This window comes from Spermophilus citellus, assembly GCF_964194105.1.
Source record: "Spermophilus citellus genome assembly, chromosome: 7".
In the NCBI taxonomy this organism is placed as follows: Eukaryota; Metazoa; Chordata; class Mammalia; order Rodentia; family Sciuridae; genus Spermophilus; species Spermophilus citellus.
Window position 1 is genome coordinate 40,783,295 of NC_138188.1, and position 22,337 is coordinate 40,805,631.

Sequence of the window (22,337 nt, forward strand, 5' to 3'; positions counted from 1 at the left end):
GCTCCCCGCCTCGCCCCGCCCCCGGCGCGCGCCCCACCGTATAAGGCCAGAGAGAAGGCTGCCCCGCCCACTCAGGACTCGCCCACAGATGCTCCGCCTCCGCGCCGTCCCGAGGGAAGGGGGCTGCAGTTGTCTTCTCCAGTTCTTTTCCTTTCTTCCCCTCTCCCAAGACAGATCCTTCCTTTACCCAGTGGCAATGGGCAAGGCCCCATAAAACTCGACAATCACAAAAGACGAATTACTACTAAGTCTCCTCCAGAGCTTGCGAGTTTATCCCTCCCTCGAACGCTGGAGCTCCGCCTTTACTGAGCCTCCCCACAGCCGCCCCCACAAGCCCGCGCTTACGCTTTCCGGGCAGCGCGCGTCGCGCTCGCTCCGCCTTGCCGGCCCCGCCCCCGGCCCCGCCCCCGGCCCCCCGTCGCTCTCTCTGGAGAGTCCGCGAGTACGAGCAGGGGCGTGCGGCGTCAAGGACGCGCGGGCGCTTCATCCTTCCCACCTTCCTACACTGTTGCTACTTTTGGGTGTGAGACATCTCAGCTCCTCTTCCCCTTGCGTGAGTTCCTCCTCTCCTTTCTTCACGGACGCTCGCTTGCTCGCAGCCGGCTGACCGGCGCCACCGCAGCTCTCCCGCCCGGAGCGGGCGGTGCGCGTGAGCGCGGCCGCGTGCGCGCGGCCGTCGGGTCCCCGCGCTCCCTCCCCCTCCCGCTCCTCTATAACTTGGCTGGCTAGGGGGAGGCGCCGCCGGAGTCGGAGGGCGGGGAGCTCGGAGGAGGGAGCTGGAGAGTTGTGGAGACTAGTGACTGGGAGAAGTCGCAGCCTGTTCGGGTCGGCTCCTTCCCGCTCCCAGTCTCCCTCTCTCACACACCTACTCCGCCTCCCGTCCCGGCCCGCGCCCTCGCGCCTTGCCTTCTCCCGCTCGGGGTCCCTGCGGTCGCTCTCCGTGCCGCGGCGCGGTGGGGGCGCCCCGGGGTGCCCTCGCCCTCCCGGTCGCGGGCGGGCGGGCGGGATGTGGCGCCTGGTGCCCCCGAAGCTGGGCCGCCTGTCCCGCTCGCTGAAGCTGGCGGCGCTGGGCAGCCTGTTGGTGCTGATGGTGCTGCACTCGCCGTCGCTGCTCGCCTCCTGGCAGCGCAACGAGCTGACCGACCGGCGCTTCCTGCAGCTCAATAAGTGCCCGGCGTGCTTCGGCACGAGCTGGTGCCGCCGCTTCCTCAACGGGCAGGTGGTGTTCGAGGCGTGGGGCCGCTTGCGCCTACTGGACTTCCTCAACGTGAAGAACGTCTACTTCGCGCAGTACGGCGAGCCCCGCGAGGGCGGCCGCCGCCGAGTGGTGCTCAAGCGCCTCGGCTCGCAGCGCGAGCTGGCGCAGCTCGACCAGAGCATCTGCAAGCGGGCCACCGGCCGGCCCCGCTGCGACCTGCTCCAGGCCATGCCGCGCACCGAGTTCGCGCGCCTCAACGGCGACGTGCGCCTGCTCACGCCGGAGGCGGTGGAGGGCTGGTCGGACCTGGTGCACTGCCCCTCGCAGCGCCTGCTCGACCGCCTGGTGCGCCGCTACGCCGAGACCAAGGACTCGGGCAGCTTCCTGCTCCGCAACCTCAAGGACTCGGAGCGCATGCAGCTGCTGCTGACCCTGGCCTTCAACCCCGAGCCGCTGGTGCTACAGGTAGGCGCGGGGCTGGGCGGGGGGCGTCCTGCCGAGGGGCGGCGGGCGTGGGAAGGGGCGGCGCCCGGTGCGGAGGGCGACCTGCTGATGGAGAGGCTGCGCGTGTCACCCGCACTCGAGAGCATCTCCGATTCGACTGCGGATCCTTCAACGCCAGAGGGAGTGCGTCTCGCACGCTCCCAAAAATGTCTCTCCAGCGAGTTCCCTTCCGCCGCCCTCCCGGCCTTTCTGCTTTCATCTGCAGGGCTACGGGTCCACCGCGCCCCGCGACCCAGCCCTGGAGCTTGCAGTTCTTCCCGCGTGGTTTTGTGCCACTCTCGCGCTGCCCTTCGCGGTCCCCTCTGGCCGGCCTAACTTCGGCCCCAGAGTCTTTGTTTTACTTCTCAGTTCAGTTACCTGGCAGTCTTTCAAAAAAGCCCACTGGGGGCGATGAGGTCAGAGAGTGGGACAGTGGTCCGCGACGAGGTTAATCCAGGAGTCCTGCCTTGGGCGGGAGTAAATCTGAGATGTGGGGGAAAGGGGACGCTAAGGCCACGCCGGACATTTTCATCGTGATCTGTGACCTGCCCTGTTCGTCTGCTAATCAGCTTGAAAGTAGATGAAATATTAGGCCGGCGAGAAATGGGGAAGGAGGTTCTGGCGTCTTGCCTTATTGTTCTTTGCTGCCTTCTGACTTTGTTTTGGAAGTAAATGGCCCTTTTAAGGTAGTAGGGTGGAATCTTTTTACTGGTGACAGCAAAGAAAAGAAATGTTTGCCTTTGAGTAGTGGAGTTTCTGCACACTCCCGGCTGTAATGTGTCCTTGGATGGTGATTACAGCTGTGGGGTTGTGATCCCTCTTTGGTAACTCAGGCAAAGTTACTGTGCTCCCTTTTCATGCCAATTTTGCTGTATTTCAAATAGAAAGGGGGAAAAGTGACTAAAAATTAATCAAGTAATTTTGGTTACTTGTATAGTATAGTTCGATGCCCTTTCTGTTCTGCCAAGAATGTCACTAATGGCTGGAGGATTTGTAAACAGTGTCTTTTTTTTTTTTTAAATCTAAAATGCACTACTAGGAATGTGCAGTATTTATTTAAATTGTTTTCTTTTCTCAAATTCTCCACTATTCATCCTAGCTAAAATTAACCAGTTTTGTTCACTCAGTTTGATCAAATAATCATAACAGATGTTTTGCCTCAAATTAAGTGTAGTCGATTTTAAGCTTAATTAATTTTAAGGTGTCATGGGGCATATGTAATATTTTTAAAGTTCAGATTGCATATTTAATGGTGCTATGTCTTTGAACAGTGAATGATGTATAAGGCTAGATAAACTTTCTTGAAGAAATTTATTTCAGGCTGTAGTTCAAAAACTAGCCAGTCTTCCTAAGGTTGAGCCCATATTTATGACATATATTGACACTTGAATTTTATTTTTATTTAAATATCTTTTCAATTTAAGAAATATAAATCTGTTTTATCTCTGCAAGGTTATTCCATTGAAAAGGTTTAGCGGTGTAGTTTGCTGAAGTAGATAGTCTGTCAAAATCTCTGGGACCCCACAGTTTAGTAAAGAATTATCTTAGTAATACATTTCCTGCATTTAAAATACTGGCTGCCTATTGAAAGATTTCTGTCAGGTAGTTCTGAGTATTGATGTATTAGGAACAAGTAATATTAGGACTAATATTTTAAAACCTATCAAGTTCTTTATAACCATAAACTTAGTCATGATATCCGAGTTTGAGAAACTCTAGTATGTGATCTACACTGTTAAATCTGCTTTATCCAGGAAGCTTTTATATTTTGTTGGAAGTTCTTTTGGCATTTTCAGTTTGTTTTACACTTGACGATTATGTGTTATTTACATCTTTTGCAATGAACAGCATTTTCAAAAATCACAATTATTTTCTTATTGAAAACTTCGTAACACAATTTCTCTGAGTGAATAGTTTGTAGTATGTGAGAAAATATGTGTCAACTTTGTAGACTGTTACATTTGTAAATTGCATTTTTAATTTAGACATTCCAGTTTTCAGGAATGGTACTAATACCGCAGAGCCAATTGCATACCATGGAATACATATGTTAACTAGGAAAACACAATACATTTTTTTAGTATGTATAAGTTTCTATAAAACTATAGCTTCTTATGGTATGTTAGGATATTAATTCTGATAGGAAAAATTACTCAAATTTGGCTCTCTACTTAAATACATTTTCTGCTTCATGTACTTTTAAATAAAGGGTACCAGTGTGTATTTTACAGCTTAAAGAAGAACCCACTTTTTTTTTTTTCCAGGAGAGGGAGCTACTTAATGAATTTTTGGACAGCTTGTGACAAACTAGATTTTTCTTGTATTCTATTGTCCAAAAATTCTCTAGTTTGGAAATTAATTCCGAACTAACTTCTCGAATTGTTCTTACTGAAATTGTTTATAGTAAATATACTTCCAGGCCTACATTTGAAAATCTCTTGATATGATACTAAAGAAAGAACCTAAGAATACATACTAACTTAGCCCATTCTCCTCTCCTGATTTTAAGAAACAATAAAAAATTAAAGTTTCTATTGTGCCTGGAAGGAGTTGTGAAAGGTATTATCTGTGTGATTTTGTGCAAGGCTGTATAGATTTGTAATATAAATTTCCCAGTGTGAAGGAAGCCATATGAATGTACACTTTTTTCTTATTGTTGGATGGTTTTAATAGTTTATAGCAGCTTATAGACTTATTCTCTTAGGAATGTTTTTCTGACAGAATTGCCTTCCGAAAAATTTTTTATAAACTTCAAGCAACAAGATAATGCTAGTAGTACCTTAATCTTCTATTCTGATACCTTCTTTTTGTCTTCACATTTTTTTCCACTTCACCAAGAGGTATATTTTAATGCCAAGTATGCTATAGTCCTACAGCAGAAGAGGAGCATTGTTGATTTTTGTATTGTGTAATAGCAGTCTTGGAATATTAAAAAATTGAGGTGTCATGGTAATTGGCAAGATGACAAGTTATTTTGTTGGTAAATTTTCTGTTAGTATTTGTACTTAACCTATTCTTGAATTTACAGAGGACTGTGGGGCCAGGGAGGATTTTATGCTGTTTGGATTTCTTGAAGCCCAGACAGTATCTCTGACTTTGACCTGGTTACTGGAGATGAGTTTGTTTCTAAAAAATGAAGAAAGCTGTTGGGGAGGAGCTGAAAATTTGTTTTACTTCGTATTTGTCGAACTTCATTTGCCTTAAACTTTTTGAATCATAGTTTTATCAGGACTTAAATTTTATAGTATGTAACTATCATTGCTTAAGATATTGTTTTTAAGCTCTCGTTTTATTTCTTATTAATGGAAAAATATCTGCAAAGTATTTATATGGGGCCTGATACATTGTAAGCACTCTATGATAGTAAATAAGATAAAAGTAGTAACTTTACTCATCTAGTGCATTTGAAGAGCTATTTTGAAGCTTACTTGGGGTACGGATTATCTTAAAAAATAGTGGAAATTCTAACTGTAAACCATACCTGTAGTTATAATGATTTTGCCTGTTCCTACCTTAAGGAATGAATTTTTATACAGTACTTTGAATGGTGTTTTTATCTTAAAAATAATATTTAGAGTGACATATACTTTGAAGTGCACTGCTGAAAACACAGTTTTTAAAATCAACAAGGAAAAGATTATTGCTACTTAGCTAATTGTGTTAAGTTGCTAAACTTTTTTGGTGGAACTCACTTTCCTCCCTGTAAATTGAGACCATTTGGTTAGTTAGGTCCCTTCCCTTTCAGACTCAACATACTGGAGCTCTCAAATTCTTGATTTGAAAAATTATAAATATTTTTGTTTTTTCCTGTTTTAGCTGTTTGTGGAGTTCAGCTTTAACTGATGGATCCAATTAAGCTTTTCTTTCTTTTTTGTTTTTTAGATGGGAGAGAAGAACATGAGCAGAGATTTGGAATGATTCTTTTTCTTTTTCTTTTTTTTTTTTTTAAGAGAGAGGAGAGAGAGAGAGAGAGAGAGAATTTTTTTTTTTTAATATTTATTTTTTAGTTCTCGGCGGACACAATTTGTTGGTATGTGGTGCTGAGGATCGAACCCGAGCCGTACGCATGCCAGGCGAGCACGCTACCACTTGAGCCACATCCCCAGCCCATCCAATTAAGCTTTTCGAAAAGCCGGTTGTAGACTTGTGTACAAGGTCTTTGCTCAGATGTGAGTTAGAGGCTAGGATAGATAACTTTATTGCAAGTCTTTCTGCTACCCCTAGATTTTTATATGTATGAAGTCAGATTAAAACAAAAAAACAGAGATTTCCATTAAGGGAAAAAACTAGAGTTAAATGTGTGTTATGGGGCACTAGTTTGTTGGAAGGATGTTCCCTACTCAGTTTTTCAAGCAGCAGCTTAGGGAGACACCTACTTTTCTTCCACTGGCTGCTGCTGTGGTAACTGAATTGTATTCCCAAATTTAGGCTTCCAAGCACATTAGAAGTAGTTCTGAGTAGACTACTTTTTATCTAATAAGTTCATAAGATTTTGAACTTCTGTTTTTCCATTTAAGGTTTTATGATACTTTTGACTTAAATATCCTTCATAAAAAGAACTAAAATAATACAACAATTCTATGTACTTTAGGTCTTAAAAAGGAGGGAGACTTCTTTATTTTAGAAAGACCCTAGAAAGAGACAGTTGCCCTTAAGATCAGTGTAACATAATCATTTGACACCTTGGTCTAGTGTCTGGATTTTTCCAAATCTTTTAACCATTATCAGTTTTGTCCTTTCTATATTTTTGTCTCATCTTTGATTGTTCTTTATATTTCTGCTGCATGAGCTAGTACATATTCTTTACACATGTAGCTGGGGAATAGTAAGCTTTTTTTGTGTGTGGATTCTGCTTTCTGGACATGGGTGGCCAGTTTCCCGGGAGATTGTCATACTGATTTTTATTCTTTGTTTTTCTGGCTTGTAGGCTGTAGCCCACATTCTTTGTTACTGTCATTGCTGCTAACTGTTCACAAAATGCTTTTTCTTTCTTTCTACTCATTACTTATATATTAAATTATTAGTAACCTTATAAAACCTTTATTTCTTTTTACACGAACAGCGAACTTTAATAAATAGTTAAAAAAATGTCTGAAGACTGAAAATTGCTAGTGTACGATGAGGATGGTATTTATCTTATTTATAAAACCTAGAAAGCTGTAAACTATATTTCAAAATATTTTATCCAATCAATAGATTGTTGATAAGAAGTTATCTGAAATACCTGGGACTTTATGGACTTACAGTCACAACTGAATTTTATTTGTTCATTTGTCAAATAGTCTTATTACAAGGCATTTGGACTGAAAGGATGGAAAGCCAGACCTAGACAAAAAATTAGCTTACTGTGTAGTATATAGTGCATGCATGAGGTATAACACATTGCAATCAATATGACATAATAAGCCTTGAAATACAGGTATATATGCACACTGTCAGATAACTGGGCATATCTTAATAGAAATGGGTATGAGAGAAAGTTTCAGGGAGTAATTAAGTTCTAAGGATAAATGAAATTTTGCCAGTGTGGAGGTGGGGGGGGCGGTGGCAGGAGTGTTGGGGACAGTACTGAAATAACTTCCCATTCACATTCTTATTACCACAGAGTTGTTGAATGGCATAAAGCAAATCACTTTAATTATAAAATTTTTTACAGTATATTCTTTGCAAGTCAACTGTTTCATTTTCAGACATCTATAGTAGTAGAAAAATTCTTTAGTGCATTATTTTGACATCTGTCTCAGAAATGCATAAATTTTACTTTTCTCATAGAGGATATTTAAATGTCACTTGCATTACATATACACACACACATATACATATACACATACGTATACATATAGCTATTTCTTCAGGCTATAGTTTATTGGAAAGTAATTCTAAAGGGGGTTAGGGATTTGTCCTGTATAAAAGTAAAGTGAATAGAGTGAGTAGTGTAGAAAATGGTTCAGATAAGGATTCAGAAACATAAAGCAGTTTTTCTCTCTGTAAATCATTATAGTAGTTTAATAATTCTATTTATTAGTTTGGTTAATGTCATACTAAAAAATAGAGGTAATTCCTGGATTCTTAGATTCAGAATCTTAAAAGATTTATTATCTGAGGTAGATATGATGCTTTAGGATCATCATGTTTTTCCCTGCTAGAGCCCTTTTAGAGTTTTATAGCTTTTAAGAGATCTGACAAGAATTATCTGCATTGCTCAATAGTGCCCCAAACTGATCTATACACCCTTGGGATACAGTAAGGATGACAGGTCAGGGTGCAAGTTTGAATAGCTTTGGCTTTCTGAAGCATTAGTGTGGGCAGCAAAGAACAAGATAATTTCAAATTTTATATACTGTAAAGAGAACAAGCTCTCTGATAAGAAACTTGGATTGGGAATGGAGTAGTACTTTAAATGGGATGGTCAGGAAGAGTGACATTTTAACTGAGGTATGAGTGATGAGGAAAAGCCAATGATGCAAAGTTCTGAGGGCTAAGCTGTTTTGAGGCAAGAGGTGTCAAACATGGGTATAGGGACTTTAGTAGAAAATGAGATAGAGGTATACAAGGGTTAGATCCTATGTAGCCTGTGACCACACTTGGTGAGCTAAAATTTTATTTCAGAGCAGTGGGAAATCATAGATGTGATTTCAATAGGGTCTAATTTGTGGAGAATGTGTTATAAGGGGCAAGAAAAGAACTAGGGAAGGTAGCTCTTAGCTTGTGAGAGGGAGCTTGGTAGTTTGGAGCAAGGTAGTTGCAGTAGAGGTTATGAAAAGCAGTCAAACCTGATATAGTTCAGAGAAGTAGATTCTAAGACTTGCTGTTGGGTTAAGATACAAGGGAAAGGGAAAAATAAAGGGTTACCTTGGTTTTTTGGTCTGAGCAGCTACTGTGTTCCCTATTGTGATGAGAAAGCCCAGAGAAGAAATGGTTTGGGGAAACCCAGAGTTTTGTTTCAGCTATCTTAAGTTTGAGGCAACAAGAATAATAATCTAAAATCAGGCACCAGATATTTAATGGAAGAAGATGCTGTGCCATTAGTAGATATTTTACCATCCTTCGCTGGAGGGTTGTTAATTCATTTAATGTTTTAAAGGAACCAGGGAAGTTAGTACTTTTCTACTTATCAGACTGTTTAAAGAAATCAGATCTTGACTAAGGAAAGTAAGGTAGCATTCTTTATTTAAATTTTTTGGTACCAGGGATTAAACCCAGGGGTGCTTAACAACCACATCCCCAGCCCTTTTTATATTTTATTAGAGACAGGATCTCACTGAGTTGTTTAGGACTTTGCTCAATTGCTGAAGCTAACTTTGAATTTGAGATCCTCTTTGCCTCATACCCCAGAGTTGCTGGGATTATAGGTGTAAGCCACCATGCAAGGTAGCATTCTTAGGTTATTGGGACCAAAAGAAATGTATGTCTTTCTATTTCTTTGAAATTCTGTTTTTATTGGAAACAAATGTTTGAGTATGGTGCTTGTAGTTACATATACAAGTAAAAAATGTGAATCACAGTTGTTGGTGTGAGAGTATTAAGAAAAGGTCAGTTGAGATTAGTAAATGTTCGCATATTTAAAATTTACGATCAAGTCTTTTGGGTAGGTCATTTAATAATTTATTCTAAAAAAACAATTTATTTCTGTTAAACTTAGATAGTTTTTTGTTGCTGTTGTCATTGCTAGTATGTTTTGACTTTGCTTTCCAATTTTAGATACAACTATTGGACAAGAGTTTTAGTGAATAACATAATTTTGCTATTTTCAAGGCATTGGTTAATATTCTTGGAATTTGAGGTGGGTAGAAAATAGTATTCAGAAAATCATTTCATGATAAATGGGACATATCCTAGGACTTAAAAATCTTGAGATTGTTATTTTTCTACAGTATTTTCTGTGGATTTTGGCCGATATGTGGCAAATTAGGAAGCTAAGGTCTTAGAGAAATTTCAGAAAAATTAGGTAACCATTAAATCACCCCAGTAATTTTACTGTATTCTCCTTCCAGACAGTTCACAAAACTGTGAACACATTTGTCTGTCACCAGCAAGCACAGTTGACTAATCTGTATGAACAGCTGTTATAACATGCATCACCACAATGGGATATCATTCAAATGTGGGCTTTTAAAAATAATTTAAGATTTTAAATCAAACATTTAAATATTTCCTATATTTTTGATGACATTTACCTTCTAAAAGTATTTTCAAGTTTGCATTTCATATTATTTTGTGCAAAAATGCCAGTTATGTAGATAATGTGATAGCCAGATTTTGGATTGTGTGTTTGGATTACTAATAGGCTTTATTTTTTTTGAAGTTATTTATGCTAGGAATTCCTTCCTTTAAAATAAATAAAGCTCAGTCAAGTGGTAATGCATTCTTGTTCGGTATGCACTTATTTGATCTTTGTAGGTGAACTACAAAGTTATGTTTCTTTTAATGAAATGTGGTGAGGTAATGAATGATTATAAAATATTGTATATTTCTTATATGAAAATAATTTTTCTTTTAAAGTTAGCATATGAACACTACTTTTGGTCAGATAGGAGAAGGAAAAGACAATAGAATGCAAACACTCTTAAGGTGACCTTAATTTAATCTGTGAGTCTCTTGTCATTCATTGTCTAAAACTAAATAAGTAAATCCCAAAGATACTCTTTTATATATCATTACTCAAACATCCTTGTCTTCTTTTTTCCTGACCATGTTAAGACATTTAAAATAAAATGGCCTTATTAACTTGGAAGTTATATTGTGATTATTTTAAAACCTTGTTTTTTGTTTTTGTTTGTTTGTTTGTTTTTGGAAGAATGCTATATACCACAGGATCCTGGTTAACTCCAGTATGTAAAGTAATCTGGAACGTTGAAGTTTGCCATATATTTGTTTTTTCTTAAGTCCCACCATGCTCTGTTCCTTACCTCTCTCACCAGACTCCTTTACCTCAGTCCATTTCCTTCATTCATTTCACTGCAGCTTCATTGGCCTTTTATTCATTATCAAGAAGACAATTTCTCACTTTAACATATGCCAGGAATGTTCTGACTGCTCCATTCCCAGTTTCTCTGATATTATCCTCATCATTTAGGCTCAGCCCGAGATCTTATAGGGTGAATAATCTTACTTTATCTTTACAGCATAATGTTTGCTTGTGGGACTCTGCCTTGTAGTATATATGCACTGTTGCCTTTCTAAAATTTGAAAAATTCTCAAAATTTCCAAATTGGAAAATTTGGAAAGTTGTATTAACCTATCGTTTGAATTCGTTTTGACTCTTGCAGAAAGAATTATAACTGACTTGGTGTTGCTTCTTTAGGCAAATTAACACTGTGCTAGTAAGATTTAGTTAGATTTACAGTTCAGGTACCTTCCAGCTCTAGATTTCACATCTCATTACATTCACATCTCATTTTATTATTAAAATATAACAATTTGGTTTTCATTTAGGTAGTAATAGGTTATTTTGTCATTTTAAATTTGCTTTATAGTTCTTATAGGTAAGAAGTTGAAAGCAACTTAAAGTGTTTATGTGTGTGCATTTTACCAAGTTTAATCCTTGTATTCTTGATCTCTATACATTGGATACTTTGTATATTTTTAGATATTGGTAACTAATTTTTGTAGATCCCATTATAAATAAGAAGGTACTAGAGGGCAGTGAAAATGTGTCTCTAATTTAGTGGTTCCTTGTTATATTTGGAAGGTGTTTGTTTTTGTAGATGCCTTTTTTTGGAGGGAGGGGGTACCAGGAATTGAACTGAGGGGCACTGGACCACTGAGCCACATCCCCAGCCCTATTTTGTATTTTATTTAGAGACAGGGTCTCACTGAGTTGTTAGCACCTCACCATTGCTAGGGCTGGCTTTGAACTTGCAGTCCTGCTGTCTCAGCCTGCCAAGCCGATGGGATTACAGGAATGCACTACCACACCCAGCTGCAGATGTCTTTTAATAGTTGTTGGAAAAATAAGCATATCTCTTGAAGGTTTGGATTTAGTAAGCAGTTTTTATAAAGTAATATTAATTTACAAAATATATGTCCTGTCTTTTTTCCTTAGATTGCCTAATGAATATGGTGGTACAGTTATTCTAATTTTACAGAGGAAGAATCTAAAGCTCAAAAAAGTTACTATTTTGCTACAGTAATAGCTAGTAAGATAGAGGTTGAAGTGGACATCATTATTTAATATCTCACATCTATTATTCTATTTATGTACTCTATTGCCCTTTAAATATAGACATTTTATTAAATATTATATAAAGTATAAATATTCAAATTCTTTAATATTGATTATATAAACTTTGTCACCCCACTTCTAGTTTTTCATAAAGTGGAAGATGACCTTGGTGATTTTGTTTACTTGTTCCCAAAATCCGCATATTATTGCATACAGTATTGCTCTTGATAATATCTACATTTTGTGATACTTAAGAAGTGGCTTGAGCTGAGCATGGTGGCACATACCTATAATGCTAACAGCTGGGAGCCTGAGATAGGAGGATGGCGAATTCAGAGCCAGCCTTAGCAACATCCAGGTGCTAAGCAACTCAATGAGACCTTGTTTCTAAATAAAATACAAAATAGGGCTGGAGATGTGGCTCAGTGGTTAAGTGCCCCTGGAGTCAATCCCCAGTATCCCTTACCCCCACCACCCAAAAAAAAGTGGCTTCAGATTTTGCTACCAAAAAATAAATAAAAGATACCTAGACATGGTAATTTATATACATTTGAAATATTTATTTAAATCTTGGCTAAGATTAACTATGTTTGGCCTAATACTTCAAATTTCTTTTTTTTTTTTCTTCAGTGCTGGGAATTGAATTCAGGGCCTCGAACATTTTAGGCAAGTGCTCTACCACTGAGCTCTATATTCCCTGTTCAAGTTTCTATTTTGAATTTTTACATTTGTAGTAATAGTCTGTAGAAGTCTTCTTTGTGTTACCATCAACTTACTTTAAAAAATACTAATAAAAGTGAATATAAATTTGATAAGGAATTCATGTTTACCAGTAGATTGGGCATTATTATTTATTAACTCCTGAGCCAGAGTTAAAGGTTAGAAACATAAGTCATCTGTGTCTATCGTTATTTTGATCTGCATACTTAATCTGTTTTCTGTTGACAGAGAATAAAAGATTCAGGCTTGCTCCTTTTGATTATATATTATTTTCTGCTTTCTCATTGTGAAAAATGGTAAATTTCTTCTAAGAGGGTAAAGTGGCATATAACAATATTTCAAGTTCATGAAAAACATGGATGTACTATTTATGCTTAACAATTTCTGTGAAATTGTTAATACAAATACAAATGAAGGATACAAATATCCTTCAGTATTTTTTGAAGGATATGAAATAAGTGTATTTGAATATTTCTAAGAAAAGGAAAATAAAACCTTATGTTTTATATAGGTTAACCAGATATCAGCTTTCTTGCTAACAGTTTATATAAAGTGTTACAGCTTTAACTTTTGAAAATTAAAAATATTTCAATAATTTCAAAAAAAGTAAACATATAGTTTTATACCTGTTTTCTACCTTTGTATAGTTTTAACCAATATCTAATTTAAAAAACTTTCCACATTATACTTCATGAAATATATTCAAGCTTGATTATAAACCTTGAAAAATTAAGTGAAGTACCTCTAATCCAATTAGAATTGGTACATTCTAAGTTTTGGCTGCTCGCTTCAGTGGACATATTTGTGTATAGTTTTTCTTTTCTTTTTTAATATTTTTTTAGTTGTTGAGGGATCTTTATATAATTATATACAGTCTTGAGAATGGAATCCAGTGCCTAGCATATGCTAGGCAAGTAGTCTACCACTGAGTTACAACCCCAATGCTGGATTTTTTTTCAGTTGTAAATAATTCATTAAGAGAGTCACATCATTTCAGATTATATCAAATTATGATTGTTTAGGCAATTGAAAAGTCTGGGTTTTAGATTTGGTTTTAAATAAGAAAGTGTGTACCTAGTCTGTACTAAGCAACTTATCCTACCTAGCTACTGTGTTTTATGGCCTGTGGGAGTTTGGTCACCAGGAATACTTGTCTTGTATATTGCTTGATATATTTAACAAATCTAGGTTTTGAGTTTTTCCTCTCAAACTCTACTTGACCATGATAATTTGATTCTAAGCCAGGATTGATTGCTTAATATGCAACTAACAAATATTTTGGCTTCCCTTGAGTTGTTTTTCTTTTTTTTAACTACAATGTGTCCGACAGAATTCTGTTTTCATTAAGGATATCTGACTATTTTGATTATGCAATGAAAAATTCTTGTCATGTGAGCAAATGGTATGAATTCATTTATTAAAGTCATTCCAAAAGATTAGGTAGCAAACTATATGAAAGAATTGTAGTGCTTTTTATAAAATGAGAAATAAAAGACTTCAGTTAGAATTGTCAAAATCACTATAAGAGTATAAAGTTGCTCAATGTGACATTTGTTCGTATATTCTACGCTGTTCTGTGAGGGACTTGGGTAATGAAGTGTGGATTTGACTGTCGTTTGCCAGTTGGAAAGACTCCAAAAACAAGGAGGCATTTGTACATGTGCTCATGTTGGCAGAATTCCCTTTTCTCCTGTTGTCAAAGACCATTTTACTTTACTTGCACAAAGATATGTTTATATCTGTTCTACAGTATAGCATGTGAATAATATATCAATAGTGTATGGAAGAGTCTTTGTTTTACTTTTTACATGACAAAATTATTTTGTTTTAGATATTTACATATTTTTAGTGTTTTTCCTTTTTTTTTTTTTTTTTTTTGGTCAGGGGCTTTATACACGAGTACCTCTGGATAATAGTTAAATCATTTATCATTGTCTAACCAAAATGTCAAGGTCAATGAGGTATTTTAAATTGGGAGAAAAAGTTGAAAACAATGTGTAGTTACCAGTTTATCACTTTGGATATGAGCAATCTGTCACTTTTCTCAATACCCAAAGCAAATTTGAAAATGGGAAATTATGGGTGAAAATTAGTTGTAAAAAATATTCTTTCTATTTTATAGTTGATAAAAATTTTAATGTAAGGATATTATTATGTCTTGACAAAAGCTCAGGGTAAAATTAATATTGCATCTTAAGAGACACAAAAAGAGCCTCTAACTCTTTAAGTATATGTAGATTGTTCAATTTTTAGCAATGGAAGTAACCACATTTATATTCTTTCCGCAGTGTTTTGTTATGAGATTATTTATTTATATATATATATATATATATAAATAAATAAAATACTGTCTTCACAGTTCACCTTCACTCCCTATAGTGGCTATGTAAACATCTCATAATTTTTCTTTTCCAACCTAAAGAAAAGTTGGAGGCAGAGGAAATGGCTCTAAAACACCTCCCATCTTGTGATCTTATCTAAGAAGTTGTCTAAGATAACACTTCCCATATTTCTTTTCCCCTCCAATGCTCATTTTGTAGTTGGTGCTTAGCAGTAGAAAGTATTTTACATATAAACTACCATTTTACTTAAGTTGAAAATGACTTGTTTATGATTATGGCAGATTTTTCTTTTGATTTAAAACAATATCCATTGTAAAAATCTTGATAAACTTAGGAAAATAAATAATTTTGAGGCTGGGCCAAGGTGAACAGAAAATGTTGTGGCTGGGGAAAGGAAAATAAGACTAGCCAAAGATGCTTGGAGTGGAGGTAGAATTGCTAGGGATCAGTTTGTCCCTTCCTCACCTTGGGATGTAGTTAAAAGCCCAAGAGTCTTTCCCTAAATTCTACCCCTCTTTCTGGATTACCTAAGGCCCCTGTTAAATGCTCTCTAGGGCCAGAACCAGGTACCCTAATTAATTGGTAGGTTTTCTGTCTGGTCTTCCAAAATAAGAGCCTATAGCTCAAGAAACTAATTCTTTAGTTTACTCTCTTTATCAGCATAGCCTAGTACATCGTGCCTGGTAAATAATGGTTGGGAATAGATTTGCACTACTGTCCACTCACTAGAATGATTGGTTGATTTCACTTTCCTGAGTCAAGAAGATGACAGGAAAGTGTAAATACTTTAGATTTGGCGATAAAGATAGTGTCTTGTCTTTGATCTATAAGTTTGGTTTAGAGATTTGGGATAAGCACATCTTGTAAAATCTTATTTTAACTTAAAATAGAAAGTTCATCATTTACATTTTTTCAGGTCCATTGCAATGGTATGAGGTAGAAAAAAAATAAATTTATCTAATGAGCTGTTGACAATAACAAGAAAATTCAGTGATTTCTAGTAGTAATTTCTACTAAGAGGATGTCATCATTAGAATCTCTTATAATGGTAAGCTAATTCTTTTGTAGAGTTTTCCATCTGATGAAGGTTGGCCATTTGCAAAATATCTTGGGGCTTGTGGAAGAATGGTGGCTGTCAATTATGTTGGAGAAGAACTTTGGAGTTACTTCAACGCACCATGGGAGAAACGAGTTGACCTTGCCTGGCAGTTAATGGAAATAGCTGAGCAGCTTACAAACAATGACTTTGAATTTGCACTCTACCTCCTGGATGTCAGCTTTGACAATTTTGCAGTTGGTCCTCGAGATGGGAAGGTAATCATTGTGGATGCTGAAAATGTTTTGGTTGCTGACAAAAGATTAATTAGACAAAGTAAGTATGTAACTTTTAGATTTGTTTTGTTTATAATTTTTCTGTTGAAACAATGTTTTTATTTAAATGAAGCAAGCCTTAAATTTCCTCCTTAGACGGCAACCTTGCATCTTTCTTTACTTTACATAACCAATGTCAGCAAACAAATATTAATTTATTTGTTATATTCTTAGTCACAGTTTCCCCATATTTAGTAAATATCTTTAAAGTTTAATATCTATACAAATATTCTTTGTGTGTGTGTATGTCTTTTGTGTACAGTGTGCTACCTTCTAAGGTTTAGGAGTCTAATGCAGAATTAAGTTTATTTTGTCAAAATCTACCAGAGAGACTGTCCTACTTTCATGAAGGCCTCATTTTTCTGTGGGGGGTCTCTTAAAACAATGGTTTATGTTCTGTTGTTCTTAACCATTTGTGTGATTCCTAATACTGCAACTCTGACTTTAATTTGACATTCTGATTATTACATTTTACCCAGAACTTTGCTCTCCATTTTATTTGTGAGCTCTCTCTACATGATAGGTTGGCATAATATCTGATCTATTTTGAAAATTAAATGCCATAGGAATTTTAAAGTGTTAAAGTCTATATTTTAGAACCAATTCAGTTAGGAAAAGGAATCAAAGGGTTTATGGTCCATGGTAAGGATCTTATATTTTAATCTCATATGCTCCCCTGATATATAAGGGATATATGGACCTTCAGATTAATAGAAGTTGCAAATTTATGGCATCTGAAAAATGCAGCTAATACAATAATATTATATTTGGTTACACTAACTTTTTGCATGATTTAGCACAGTACTGTTAAGCACTTGCTTGTTTTAATTGCTTTGATTGTGTGCTTACTAAGCTACTTTCTTTTTATTTCTTAACTTGCTATGAAAATCCTCCTACAGGGAGTGAATGCCCTGTTGGAATGTTGTTGTAGCATCTTACACCAGGCTCTTTTTAAAATTTTTTTTAATGTATAATTCACTTATTTTTAATGTGTTCAAAGAGTTGTACAGTTTGCCTGAACTTTTGAAATTTTTATTCCAGTGTTTGTAAAAATAATTTTTTGTATTTTTTGTATTTCATTATATGCAGACATTTCTGGATTAATGGTTTCAGTGTTTATACCAGCTAATTGCTGACCTTGGATGAATCCAATCATATAACATCTATATTTTTTTAATTTCATATAGTGAACATTTTTCTAGTGCTATTTAAACTCTGGTCAACTCTTCTCAAATGTCTCATAGTTGGACCTTCTATATAGGGTCCTTTTATAGAAGGCCCCTATCTAGTTATTTATCCTCTTCAATCTACTTTCTAATAAATGATCTTTTTTTTTTTTTTTTATTCACAGGAAAATTGAAGTTTTGCTGGGGCAACTCCCTCATTGTCTTTCCATTTATCATACAAACTTAGTTAAAAAAAATTCATCTCTTTTTTAAACAATAGTTCTAAAAGAATTTATATTACCTTCACTTCCCACTCCAATTAATATCCAATTTATTTTACCTCCACATAAACAAGTTTGTATGAGAGCCCTTTCTGCTACTTTTTGCTTTTCAGTTGTTTTTTTTTTTTAAATATATTTTGCTGATTTACCTATTTCTACTTCTGTTTCTGTTCATTTCCTTAACCCATTAGAATCTGACTTAGATATCTTCTTTGCCATTAGCAACTACCTAATAGTAAGTTGAGAAAGTGACTCTTGATTAGTAACAACTTCTTGAAATCCTGTCTTCCTTTGCTGTCTTCTAGAATACCAACTTTTGAAAAACAAATCAGATCTTATCTCTTCATTTTTGTAAATGATCTAATGGCTTCTTATCATGCTTCAAGTAAAATCCAGATTCCTCACCAGGGCACGATCTGTGTGAGTAGGTCCTGTCATGCTTCATTTTTAATATCCCTCTTTCTTTTACCTTTGATTCTTCAGGAATTATGGCCTTTTGTTTTCTCAAATGAACCTTTTTACTTCTGGGTTTTCCCAAATGGTTTCATCTGCCTAAATTTCTTTTCTTTTCCACATAAAGCTTGTGACTTGTCCTTCAAACCTTGACTCCATCTAGTACATGGATGCAAACAATATGGTTATTATACCCCTGAGCTCATACAGTTCCAGTCTAGTTCTAGTTACATGTGTCAGGAGCCCTCCTGAATACCTTATAGCTACTTTGTTTTCTTTCTATTATAGAGAATTGACACTTTATTATCACCTACCTTCTGATCCAGTTAAAACCTTAAACTTAACACATACTCTTACCTGTTAATTACCTGTCAAATATTTTTCCAAACTGGGCCTTCTTTAGTTGCTGTCATCATCTTAGTGTCTCTGATCCTTAGCAAGAACTATCTTTCTATAAAACAAGGCATGGTCATGATTGCTCAAGTTACAGTATCTTTCTCCAGCCTCATCTATACTTCCTTTCCAGATACCTGTCTCACACTATATCCACTATAAACTTCTCATAGTTTCCTTGACCAACTGGACCAATCCCTTTAGTATGTGCCTTTGCATATACTGTACCCTGGGCCTACAATGCTGTTTTCCCTTGTTTCTTTTCAGACTTGTTATCTTTTAAGACCTAAAATAAGATGTTCTCCATGCAGGCAGAAATGCTACATCCTCTCCAGTCCTGTAGCATTTTGTCATACTTTGATTCTTTCTATGTATGATGGAAAAATCACTGCACTAAACCTGTGAATGGTAGGAACCTTGTCTGGTTCTCTGTTGACACTGAAGAACTCCCGGTAAATATTGATGTGAATTAATATGTGATTTAAGTATTTAAAATCATAATATACTTCTCCGCCTAATAGTGTAAAGTACATACTTGTATGTTAAATGGTGAAATGTCCTATTTTGGAAAGCAATGAGAACTCTATTTTAAAATGTATTTTTCTCTTTGTTTTTCCATCTTTCACAGATAAACCTGAAAACTGGGATGTATGGTATGAAAGCAAATTTGATGACTGTGATAAGGAGGCTTGCTTATCATTTTCAAAAGAAATTCTTTGTGCCCGTGTTACTGTGGACCACAATTATTATGCTGTTTGTCAAAACCTCTTATCCAGACATGCCACCTGGCGTGGCACTTCTGGAGGACTCCTCCATGACCCACCAAGTGAAATTGCCAAAGATGGCCGCCTCGAGGCCTTACTGGATGAGTGTGCCAACCCAAAGAAGCGCTATGGCAGATTCCAGGCAGCAAAAGAACTGCGGGAATATCTAGCACAATTAAGTAACAATGTGAGGTAGTCTATGGTGAACTTTTTTTTTTTTTTTTCCTTTCTTCATTTAAACAGCACTGGCAAAACAACCACCAAAAACTATCTGGAAAAATTAAATTTGGAAGTATTACATTCAGAGGATGATAAACTTGCACTGATAGATCTTACATTAACATCCATCAAAATAAGACATTACTTCAAAATTCACATGATGCTTCTGCAAATAAGTATGTTCCTATACTTTGGAAACTTGAGGTATCATTGACTGCTTTGTCCCCCTCCCCACTGCCTGAGTGGATTAATGAATATTGTTAAGCTATTGGAAATGAGTCTGATAGTTATGTTGGCTGTGTATCAAAGGATACTTGGTAACTTAGTTTGCATTACTATCATGATTTTGTGAATCTCTTGCATTTTACTTTGAATGTCAAGTTAGATTGGCCTGTTTTATAGGCCCCTTTTCCTTCTGGTGTATAGGTTGTTTTTTTTTTTTTTCCGCCATTTTTATGGTTTTTAAATTAAATTTTACACATTCAGGTTACTGTAGATGTTCATTTAAATTTTAATTAGTGTTCATTCAGTGCTATGCGGTACATATTTACTGTTAGGGCAGGATTCCCAGGTTTACTGTGTTTTTTCAGAAAGCTGAATATTTTATTATGTAAATAATTTTCCCCTCACCTGTGGTTTTACCATTGCATGATATAATTTCAGGTTATTAAAAGTTACATCCCTCTATGCCAATAATTATAATGTACACTGAACATGAAGTGTAGCATATGTTGCAAAATGTCACACTAAATGGCTTTAACAAGTGTATACTATATACTAGCAATCTACACCTTGATGGTAATTTTGGTTCAGAAATAAATAAACCAGTATTTTAAAAAATTCAGCTAGCCCAAGATAGTAATTCATATGCCAAAGAAATTTTAGACTTAGTCCTATGTTTAGAATTTAAAATAGAATTCACCTTCTTACCTTTCTTATCCAATATCTTAGCTATCATTAAAATCAAATCTCCCTGTTTACTCTCTAATGTTGGCAATTAAACTCCTGCTTTCAAGAATATGTAACTTAAAGATATTCATTGGTAGTTTTGCAGAATTAACATGATAGTCATAATTTGAGTGTAATCAGGTATTAGAATCTTTTATTTATTTATGGACCAGTAATTTTTATCATGAAGCTAGTCTGCCCACTGGGGGCTTCCTCCAATTGCTAAACATCAAAACTCAGTCTGTGGATAAAAACTAACAAATGTGTGAATTTTGTAGTCTATTTTAAAAAAATCTATAAGTTGACTATCACTAACATAGGTAATATTTTTCTGTTTGAAGCAATTTTGTTTACAGCAAAATTTGGTGTAGTATGCAGTAGTTAGTTCTAGACTGACTTTATCTAAGTAAAAAAGTAATTAATTATGCACAACCAAAGCCAAGTTTTGCTTTTTCATTAATTGAGCAACTATTTATTGAACATCAACTCTGTGCCAGGCACATTAGTAGCTGCTATACACCTTCTGAACATAGACATGGTTAAGTAACTTCATCAAGTATTTTAATGTAGGTATTTCTTACATTGTAAAAGCATTAATTAGTATGATGCTTTCCAATTATTTGATTATTGTGATAGAAATTCTACTTGCACTACCTAAAATTAGATTGCTACACACACACATAAACATACAGGCAGATGAAATCAATATTTAATTCCAGTTTAAAAACTGAAAGAAAAAGGACAAGAGATCTTCATTTTGAAATAGATTGCATTATGTTAATTTTTATACATCAGTACATTGCATAGCTCTCAATGAAATGTCTTAAGTGCTGAAGATATTACTAAGTTGACTTTTTACAACTTTGGAAAGTGTTTGTGGGAATAAGAAAATCTTTTCCAACATTCACCTCTTACTCAACATTACAAATAAAATATAAAATTCCAAAACAGAACATCTTTTATATTTGATAAATATTCATTACAAATCTTAGAATGCCAGTTGCAGGGGAGTTGTCTGTGATTTAGTAAACGTTTCTCTTACATTTTGGAGGAGTGAGTGTGGTTGCAGTTGCAGAGTAGTGAGTGAGAGAACACTGCCAGCAGTGATTGCTTTTGAGGTAGTTTGTTACAACTACCATTCCCCTTCATGAGATTATGTGAAATTTCTTTTTATCTTTGGAAAAGATTGAGGAGAAGATAGTAAAAGAATTAGGAATTTTAAATTACAGGGAAAAATATGTATGTGAAAAGCAATAAATATTTTGTTCACTTTGCTATCAAGATGTTCACTATCAGATATTTATTATACAGCAGCAATTTATATTTTTAATCATTGCCCATTAATAGACGCAGTAAAATATTTTTGAATCAGACATTTGGGGTTTGTATGTGCATTAAAATTGTCTTTTGTACTGTAAGTTACTGTTTAATTTGAATATTTTATCAGAACTGTCTCCCTGTGCCTTTATAATATAAAGTTGTTTCTACAACTTTTAATGATCTTAATAAAGAATACTTTAAGAATCATACTTTTTCAGACTATCTGTTCAGATTCAAATTTTTCTTGAGGTTGTTCCTTTTTTTCTCTTGCATGCCTTTTTTTAAAAATAATTTTTTGAAAATCTGGTTGGGTATGAGCCAAATTTAAGGGGTGTATGTAGGGTGTGTGTGTTTGTGTGTGCTTAATTTTTCTGTAATAGTGATTTTTTAACTTTTATTAAAATGGAATTTAAGAAAAACTTTTGTGGGAATTTTCAGATGTGTAAAAGAAAACAATGAACAATAAGAATCTGTTATTTCACTAATTTCAACGATTATCAACATGAAAACAAAC

At 36.2% G+C, this 22,337-nt stretch overlaps 1 protein-coding gene across 4 annotated transcripts; it reads left to right on the plus strand.

The window, feature by feature from the left end:
- Positions 1-237: 237 nt before the first annotated feature.
- DIPK2A (divergent protein kinase domain 2A) lies at positions 238-22,024 on the plus strand. 4 transcript variants are annotated; one of them, XM_081302289.1, is made up of 3 exons: positions 238-553; positions 15,977-16,280; positions 19,201-22,024. In XM_081302289.1, the coding sequence occupies exons 2-3, from the start codon at positions 16,034-16,036 to the stop codon at positions 19,530-19,532; spliced, it is 579 nt and encodes a 192-aa protein (XP_081158415.1). In that variant the 5' UTR covers positions 238-553; positions 15,977-16,033; the 3' UTR covers positions 19,533-22,024. The 4 variants fall into 4 exon arrangements, with proteins under 4 accessions (XP_081158415.1, XP_081158412.1, XP_081158413.1 ...); XM_081302286.1 differs by having other exon boundaries at positions 419-1,663; XM_081302287.1 differs by lacking the exon at positions 238-553 and adding an exon at positions 1,673-2,097.
- Positions 22,025-22,337: the final 313 nt, after the last annotated feature.